This window comes from Pterocles gutturalis, unplaced genomic scaffold (assembly GCF_000699245.1).
Source record: "Pterocles gutturalis isolate BGI_N339 unplaced genomic scaffold, ASM69924v1 scaffold22082, whole genome shotgun sequence".
Lineage (NCBI taxonomy): Eukaryota > Metazoa > Chordata > Aves > Pterocliformes > Pteroclidae > Pterocles > Pterocles gutturalis.
Genome location: NW_010115970.1, coordinates 1 through 9,655, shown reverse-complemented (window position 1 = coordinate 9,655; position 9,655 = coordinate 1). Strand labels below are relative to the sequence as shown.

General features: G+C 49.9%; 1 protein-coding gene across 1 annotated transcript; it reads right to left on the bottom strand.

Moving 5' to 3' along the window:
- Nucleotides 1-321: 321 nt before the first annotated feature.
- On the bottom strand, nt 322-9,651 carry LOC104463155 (chromobox protein homolog 6-like; the record flags this gene model as incomplete). Its single annotated transcript, XM_010075373.1, is given in 4 exon segments — nt 322-608; nt 611-1,316; nt 9,366-9,432; nt 9,596-9,651. Coding segments are annotated over 4 exon segments (1,116 nt in total), but the record flags the coding sequence as incomplete, so codon positions are not given.
- Between the last annotated feature and the right edge of the window lie 4 nt (nt 9,652-9,655).

Sequence of the window (9,655 nt, the reverse complement as noted above, 5' to 3'; positions counted from 1 at the left end):
CCCACAGGCACACAGACACACGCTCACCCATCCCTCATCCCCAAAGACTCCACTGCCCGTTGGACAACACCACATTCAAGGACAATCACTCCCCAGCCCCTTGACCCTCCCTGCCTCCTCCCAGCAACAGTGACACCCAGGAATGGTGGGTGTCCCTGCTTCCCCCCACTGACACGCTCCAGCCTCCAGGCAAGAGGGAGCGAGCAGGAGGAAAGGAGGAGGAAGGGTGGCAGTGAGGGCGGAGGGACAGCCAAGGGGAAAAAGAGAGAACTAAGGACAGCCATTCGCACCACGACTTCTCGCAGGTAGAGCTCCCCCTACGCCCCTGGAGTGGGGGGACCTGGCTGCTCACTTGCTGCCCCCTCCACCACCGCTGCCCGCTGCCACCTTCTCAAAATCCTCTGCATTGCAGAACTCCTTGATGGTGACGGTGAGGAGGTTGCTGGTGACATCCGTGACCACCACATTAGAGCAAGGGGACATCTCGGGACGCCAGTCGCCGGCCTCCTGCTCTGGGTCAGAAGAGGAGAGGGACAAGGAGGGCGTCTGCCCCCCACTGCACCCTCCTGGGGGAGAACGCTTGCTGGTGGCAGCGGGCTCAGGGTTTTTTTAAGGACCTCTGACTCACGCCAGTCGGGGATGGCTGGGCTGAGGGTCTCAGGGAGCAACTTTGGAGGGGAATCATCTGGGTCGGAAGAAGAGTGGGGGGCAGGGGAGGGGCAGCCAGAGGAGCTGGAGCTGGGGGCATCATAGGGGGTGGAACCCATAATGAGCCCACAGGAGGCTGCCTGGGAGCCTTCGGCCTCCCCTTTGCCCTCCAGAGAGGGGGCAGGCGCAGCGGATGGCTTATTGTAGAGTGAAAAGGTGCCGAACTTCATGTGGCGAATCTGGGTGCGGAGGACGCTCTCGCTGAACTTTTTGCTCTTGCCAATGACACGGTTTCGGGATGGGATCTTGGGTCGAGCCAGGCCCCCAGCCCCATTGGCTGTCTTCCCACCTTTGTCAATGACTTTGAGGTTGAGGATGATGCGGCTGCGCTTGGGCTCACGGGGTTTCACCTTACGATTGATGATGCGGACGGTCTCCGAGAAGGGTGAGACAGGAGGACGGATGCCAGCCCCGCCACCCACGCTCCCGCTGTTCTGGGGGTCTGGACGAGGCAGGGGGCGCCGGGACATGCGATGGCATCGCCGGATGTCTTTCTTGAGCCGGTGCACCGCGGCGCTGGAATGGAGCTTGGGAGAGGAGGTGCTGGAACCAGGCTTGACAGAAAAGTGTACATCCCCAATGTGGAGGGCCTCCGCTTGGGCCCGAGCCTGCGGTGGTGGGGAGAGAGGAAAAAAAACCAGGGTCAGAGAGGCAGCCTAGGTGCAGCCAAAGTTCAAATCAGGCATCGCTCACCTCAGCACAAGCACTTACCAGGAATTCCATGTCACGTTTATACCCACATTCACGACAAGCACACATATACACCTATAGACTATTAAGAGCCACGGCACAGCCTCCATACGAGCATGGGGCACTTCTACATCCTTTCTGGGCAGCTAATTACTCCCTAGGCACTGCCCCTGTTGACGTGCGCTTCCCCCAGGAGGAAACTGCCACTCTCCAGCCATGTTTCAGGGTTACAATTAACGGTTTCCATGGCCCCCCTCAGTCATCATCAGCCAACAGGCACAACCCTTCACTGTCAGACAAAGAACCAAGCATCCTCCTAAGCACTGGGACTGTTGGTATTGAGTTAGCATCCGAAATTACATACTAGTTTCAAGACAGGGAACTTTATCTGGTCCTCTATGAAATGAGGATGAGACAAGGTGGAGAGGAAGAGTAATGCATCCAGTTTGTTCTTCCTCTCCCACAACCAGGCTCATCTGCTCTGGAAAGCATGGTAGAAAGGGGTCTCAAGGAACAGATGGAAGTGGGCAAGGGTGGTCTGACAGAGCTGTCTGAGCTAAACATAAGAAATGCAGAGATCTGAAGCTTAATTTTAACTAGATACCACAAGCAAGTTGTTTATCCTTACTCCACTGTGGAAGCAAAGTCCAGTGTTTAAGGCTAGAGACTCAGCCAGCTGGAATTCAAGTCAAGTTTAAAGTGCATCTCCAAAGAAAAGACTGCCTTGTCCTTTTGAACACCACACTTGTTTGAAACCTACTAATGAAACAGAGCAGGAATAGCACTGGTTCAGCTGCTTGGTGCCAGCCCTCCCCAAGAGCCAGGGCAGGGGAACAAGACTTTTAAGCTCTTCTGGTGCTTTGCAGATAGTGCCAAAACCTGCACCAGAGACAGGAACACTTTCTGGCAGCAGGAAAAATAGTTTTGTTGGTAAGTTGAGACAGTATGACTTGAAGACCCTGTGGGCATGGAAACTCAGAGCATTTTCTTACATCACGCCTTGTCAGAGCACAGCTGCTTGTAGAGCTCAGCCTCCCACCCGCACCCCACTTCCTGCCCAAACAAACCCCCTTCCTTACTCCCTCTCAGCAGTGGTCACAGGCAGAAGCCACCTAGGCCTAGAGGGGACAGGCCAGCACCCAGCTGACTGCGCATTTAGTGAGCAGCTTCCCCCATCTCGTGGGCACAACAAGAACTGCAGTGCTAGAAAGAGACAGCTGCTTTTCCTCCCCAAGTTTTCCATCCTGTTGCCCCCTAGCACACACCAAGAGTAGGATGGCTTCTTGCCAGCTAAGAGCTTAAGCACTCCAACACCATCCCCTTTGTCACCCTGCAAGCTGTGCCTCCTACCAGAGCAATGCCTGGAGAAAAAAAAAAGAAGTGTGCGTGTAAAGGCAGGGATCTAACAGATCTAAGTGAGGGGCCCAGGCCAGCTCTTGCACAACAAACTCAAAGCCCTGGCCCTACATCCCCAGAACTCTGCTGTCATCCAGTACCCCTCTTCTTCTCATGGGAAGCGCAGAAGATCCTGAACAAGTAGGGAACAGAGATGTGAAGACATTTTGTTCCTCCCTGGCTAGTGCTGGATCATGCCCTGCAGTACTTACTTGTATCCTGGCTTTAAAAGGACTGCAAAGATTAGGCCTCCTTCCCTGGCTCTACATGAAAACACAGACTGAGGGCTCATCTGCACCAGGGGCTCTAGGCTTTGTATTAGCCAACTGACAAAGAAACAGGGATGAGTAACATTAGTGCCAAGGCAGGCATAGACACTCTCCACATTAACCCTGGGCTGTACAGGGCTGCTTCACCTGGCTAGAAGGAAGCATCCCCAGCCCAGACAAACCCTAACAGGTCCTGCTGTAGGAAGAAGCATCCCAATGTCCAGCTACCTTCTCTTTGCTCAGCCTCAGGCATTACTCCATGCCCCATACTATTCAGAAAATTAATAGTTAAACACAGTTCCTGCCCCAGGCATCCCACACAGCACCAGCAACCAGCACGGAGCACAGCACCAGCAACACCAGACAAACTCCCTGCAGCACAAATCAACTCTCGTCCTCCCATCCCAATGACCCACAACTTAAAGAGACCTGACAGATCCTGTCAGGAGGTCACAGGCACAGAAAGACGCACATCTAGGGCCGTGCTTGCTCCCTGTCTTCAGGGTCCCTCCGAAGCAGGTAGCAGACAAGATACAGCTTGCTTTCTGACATTACATACCAGCACAGCCTGGATTAACAATGTTATTCTTCTTTCTCCCCCCGGCCTTCCCCATCACAGCCATCCCTTCCAGCATTGCTGCTCTCGTGCTTTGGGCTTCTCACCTATTTACCATGTTTCAGTAGAGAGGAAAGTGCAACACAAAGTCCCGCTCCAAAACGCAGAACAGGGAGCCAGGTAGAGGTTACAGATGCACAGGTAAAAATCCTTGATCCACAGCTTCAGCAGACAGATGCAGGTATCCTCCAGGGCCTCTCCTGCTGCCAACACCGCATGTCTTCTAGATTTATTCCCTAACCTGTAATCACGCCTTGGAGTGCGGAGTTCTGCCCCTTCTGTGCCCCTCTGCTCAGAGTCAGGTCTAATTGCCACCCACGCACAGCGCTGCGTTTCATCATCCATAAGCAAAAAGCAGGCCTCCCCTGACATCTCCCCCAAGCCACAATTGCCTCATACACACACCAAAATTCCTCAGCAAAACCTCCCATCAACCACATTAAATTAAAAGCGATAATGCTGGGATGGTCACTGCCTGACCACTTCCATAGTCCTGCTCATTTTACTTTGTCAGCCTGTGCACATTAATCAGCTCCTGTCCTGTTTTGACAGAGACCTGTCTTGGTTTTGTGCTTACCCAGCAGCTAACACAGATCCCTGGTCCATGGCTAGGACTTTTCCAGCGTGCCAGAACCACTAAGTCTCCTTTACTTGCTATGTGTCTGCATTTCCAGTTACTTCTGGTGCACTTCCTCAAGGCTGAAGCTGTTTCTAACTCATGTTTAAGCTCTCTGCATTTATTAAATTCCAGTTTCAGTAGTCCCTGGGTAGACTACATGCACCATTAATCTCTTTGGCCAGATTACTGAGAGGGTAAGCTGGGACACAATGGTCCCCACGAGGTGTTACACTGCTGTCTCCAGTGACCAGCTTCAACACAAGATCCAAAGAGCAATATGCAAATATTCGGCTTACCTTGAGCTTGTTTTTCCAGGTAAGGTTTCAAGAAAAATAGTATCAGACGCTTTATCTAAGACCAGCCCCCACAGCCCTCTCACTTGCAAAGCTCAGTATTTCTACCACGGGATCAGGTTTATTCAGTCATCAGCTATACAAACTCGATCCTCTTCCTGCAGAGGACAGCACATTTTCTGGGCTATCCTGCTTTCAACTTTACATTAAGTAACTTGCTACCTCTGGTTTGGAAAAGACTCAGCATTCAGTTTATCTGTTGGAGACACACTTCTCCCTGCTACGGATCCATTACTTGATCACACTCAAAAGCCACACGAGCATGAGGTCTTTGAAAAACAAACCTATTTAACCCTTTCAGGTGTGTCACCACAGTTTGCTACTTAGAAGTTTTACAAACGGAAACTACCTCTCTGGGTTTTGCTGTTTTAACCTGCAGGATTTGCTCACCGCTGAAGAGGTACTCGGCAAGTATACAAAGTAATTCATTCTCTGCTTACAGCTCAGCCTACATCAGGATGCAGCTTCTGGAGGCTTGCTGCAGTGCTCTGTCACGAGAGCAAGGCAATTGCGAGGATTGCTTCCCTTCCTCCCCCTTCCCTTTTGGGATATGTATCACCTTTATTTAGCTTTCCTTCATTGCTCCTGGGAATGAGTATATCTCCCCTGTTCCCTACTATTTCTGAATAAATGTCCCTTGGGGCCCAGCAAGCATATTTGTTCATTCATTCCCTTAACGCACTGAGGCACACAAGCACGCACACGGACACGTGCTTAGAAAAGCCTCTCTTACCTGATTTGTATCAAAACCTCTGCAATTTGGAAGAAAGAAAAAAAAAAGACAAAATTAAAAAAAAAAAACCTTGTAAGGCAACGGATTTCTAGCTAATTACTTCAAAATCAAGTCATTTCCAGTAGCGCTGCTGTACCATAGTAGCGCTACTCTCTCATAAATTACTGGTTCTGCTTTGTCTTTTATTCTCCACCTGCATTCCCACAGTCCTTGCTCCAAACAGCATTTGCAAGAGCTCTTCTTTCCCCTTTTTGGCTGCCATTCTGCCTTTTTATCGCCCTCTTTCTCTTCTGCAGTCTCCCAACTGACAAGGCAACAGCAAGCCAGTTCATAGCACAGCTCTCCCAAGCAACACTGCCATAAACTAAAGTTTCCCTACTGGATGGGGAACAAAATGCTACAAAGGGGAACCGTCTGTTTTCAAACCGCTTGGGGATAATTTACGAACAAGGAGGAGATCAAAAGAAACCCAACTCCAACTTTAGAGTTCAAGGAAGGGCAAAGCAACAGAACATCATGCTGCTCGGCCCCTTCTTCCCCCCCTCTCTCCCACTAAGGCTCTCCCTTACTCTGTTCTCGGTTACTTCTTCCTCCCCATTAACCTTCTCCAGTCTTTTCATCTTAGTATTTACAGCCACCCCAACTTGGGGTCTTCGCTAGCCACCCACTGAGCTTGTAGATCGGGCTCTGTCTCTTAATAGCACTTGCTAGACTATTAGATTAGCTGGCGAGTTCTGCATTCCTCTCAGCGCAGTGCCGAGGGAAAAGCAAAATAAGAAGAGCAAGTTGAGCAGGGGAAAAGAGGAAGATCACTGTAGTATGCACTGTGCCTCTTCCTAACCTCGCACCAGCTTCCATTCTGACCTGCACCTGAAGGGCCTGTCCTCAAGGACAACTTCTGCCAGACACCTAAGTAGCAAGGTAAGAGCCTTATGTACAGTGCTGCCCACTTCAGACCAAGGACTCCGCTTCCCATACACTCAGCATAAAGCTCGCAGCATACCAGCAGCCTTGCAAGAATTACAACCTCCTGCCAAGCTTGATCTCAGCTGCGGGAAAGTTTGCCCCTAGTATGCAGAAGATAAAAGACCCATTTCCTGCTCAAAACTTTGCAGCTGAAGTTTGCAGGGGTCACTTTCAACACTGGCCATCTTGATAGCGATATTACAAAGCCTGGACTGTAATTTCCCTTTGCAGTCTGATCAAAAGGGCAAGCGTTAGACAGCTCTCAGCAACAGGAGCTGGTTTACAAAGGCAGCAGGTGGCTGAAGATGCAGCTTTTCAAAGGTTTTCCAAAGGCGTGGGCCACTAACCTGTTGGAATGCTTTCTGCAAATCCCTCTGGGTGCCTATCTGCAGCTTTGGAGAACTAATCCCAGGATAAACCTATCCCCAACGGCAAACTAAAACACCCACACAGGCCGGGGGCTGAGCAGTGTATGGGGCCACTTATTTCAATGCCTTACTGGAGACTCAGAAGCCTAAGTTTCAGCACCAATACAAATGAAAAATCATAGCAAGCCACCGAGTTGAGGGCAGACTAGTCTACCAAAGCAGTCCTAGGCCAGACTCGTGCTTAAACGTCATTGCATCCAGGCCTAATCTGTTCAGTTAACAGATCAAAAAGAATATTGTTCTCACTGCCAACTCCAAACACTCCCTCTGGGATGCAAGAGTCAAATTTCTTCCCCTGCTTCTGAAATTCTCACTGGCAAGAGATTCTGCAGCTGAAAGAACTGAAAACATTATGAGCAATGCGCAAGGCTGAACCAAATCCCACTCCTCCCGCAGTGGCACTGGTGCTGCACGGCAAGCAGAAGTCAAACCTGCATTTTTGGCAGGTCAGAAGAATTGACTGAGGTGCATACAACACAAGCTATCATACTGGTCTCAATCATGTTTCTAGCCACAGTTGCATTGCTAGTGGTTTGCCTGAACAGAGCTCAAACAAGTTCAGATAGGGCTAGCTGAGATAGGGTTACCTCTTGCTGCTGGGCCTGGGGTGTTATTTTTGGGGTACGATCTAAAGTCACAGAAAAATGGCAACTTGAAGCGCTTTCACCAGCTCTGCTTCCCAGAGCTGCAAACTAAGCAGCAGTGGCAGCGCTCTGCCCGGACAGCCTCTCCCACAACATGGCACCAGCCTTCAGGAGAGTTCATCTCACTCCCCATGACAATCCATCTTCTACAAAATACCAAGCCAGCTCTGCAAACCTACGGGTTTTCAGTAGCGTTTGAGAAGCTGGCAGAAGGAAGATGTGCCAGAGAAACGTGTCATGGACGTGATTCAAAGGATGCTGTTGAATAATTCAGGTTCCAAGTTTAGGGGGGTTTAAAGGGCAAGGAGAGAAGAGGAGGAATGAGTAGGTTTTATTTTTGAGTTTGGGGGTTGTTTTTTGTTTTTCAAATGAGTGAAAAATTGGCAGCGGATTTTGCCGTATCACATTCAGAATCAAAAAGAAAAGAAACTGATTACACACAGTAATGTTAAAAGCACAGCATAAACACTTCTCTGCCACTCTGAACAATGTCAGGTGTTACAAATACCACTATTTTTTAATTCAAGCAGAGAACTATTTTAAGCTGGTGGTTTCCCTTTAAGCGTTCCTCTGCATTGTTGGAAACCTAAACACAAGGGTTTCATTTAATGCATGACTGCCAGAAAGAGAAAAACCAACTAGTCTAGTTTCCCTGAATAAAGAGTAAGGGGTAGTACATATCAGTTGTGTTTGTAGCTCTCAGTCTGCAGATACAGAAAACTGCTAGCCGAAAAACAGGCAAGCAGGGAGGACAGTTCCATGAGCAGGACTTTCTCAGGATTGCTAGTCCCCTGGGTTTTACCCAGAGCATCAGAATACACCTGTTCCCACATTTCTTCTGCGTGCTTCATTATGTCCTCTTAAAGCAGAGGAGACACGACACCCTACCCCTCACTGCTCTTTCTGGTGCTCACACAGTTAAAGTGCTCCGCTGACTCAAGTAAAGAGCCTACCGCTGTCAGGCAAAGGAAAGTATTAACCTGTTTCACAGATGGGGAAACATGCACAAAGGCTAAATGACTTGCCCAAAGCCATAGGATGACTTGGTGATAGTTACACCTTACCACAGGGTGCGCCCTGGCTGTTCCAGGGCTTTATACTGGTCCAAAAACAGGGAAGCTGTGAACTCTCTCACCTGTCTTCATCGTACAAAGGTGTGTTGTGTTTCTACATTCATTTGAAGTCTGAGATTGAGATAGCTGGAGATGGACGGGCATAAGAGGGGAGCAAAGTGAGTTTTGTCTGTGAGCTAAGAAATCTACAGAGCTCACATAGCAGTCACACAGCTACCAGATTTCTTAATTAAAAAAAAATTCAGTAAAAAATATGGAGGGCACCTTCTTGCAGAGATACTGGGTCTATCAGAGGGGAGCTGTTTGCTATCCTACTCAGCGTTGAAACATTTTTCCTTATCCCCACGTCCCCCAAAAAAACGAAACAAGCCTGCAGTTTACAGCTCAAAACATGAACCCTTCATGAAACTCTTGTGTAGCACCTACATCCTGAAACACGATCGGAGGAGCACAAGTGGCAGCAGGACTCCCGCCACAGCTGCCCGATTGCTCAGCGTGTTGCTAAGTTGCAGGGCAGAGAGGCTGGATGGAAGAGGCAGCTGAAGGAAGAGGGAGCAGGGCAGGCTAGCTCTCCACTGCGGCAGCAGAAGGCCATGAAGAGGGAGAGGATGTTGGAAAAAGAGACTGCAGCCTCACCATACACATCCGCGCATACCAACTGTCCTGCTGGGGCACCCGTTGCACACACATGCACTCCCCTCACACACTTCTGCATCTCTGCCCCCCACCCACTTTCCTGTCGGGTTGTCCCCACGTTCACAGAGCCAGGCAGCAGGCACAAGTCACTTGAAAGTCCAGTCCTCCCAAGGGCACGCACCAGTGAGGTTCAAGAGACATTTGGCTAGGCCTATGTTATTTAAATAAGAGTTACCTTCAGAAGAAAAGTTTTAGGCTTAGGTCCTCTCTTCTTGGGCCCGTACAGCTCACGCTCTCGTTCCCTTTAGGGAGTCAAATTTGTCAAGAAGTTAAAACTTCTCCCAAAGGGAGAAACAGAAGCATACAAGTTTAAAAAAAGAAGAGCCTGGACACCCTTTCCCGCTCACCCACCCAAAGCCAAACCTGCTGCAGCCCCCCAGCCCGGGGCGGGGGATGAGCACTCACTTCTGCTCGAAGGCGGCAATGAGGCGGGAGTCCAGGATGTTCTCCTCGGGCTCCCAGGTG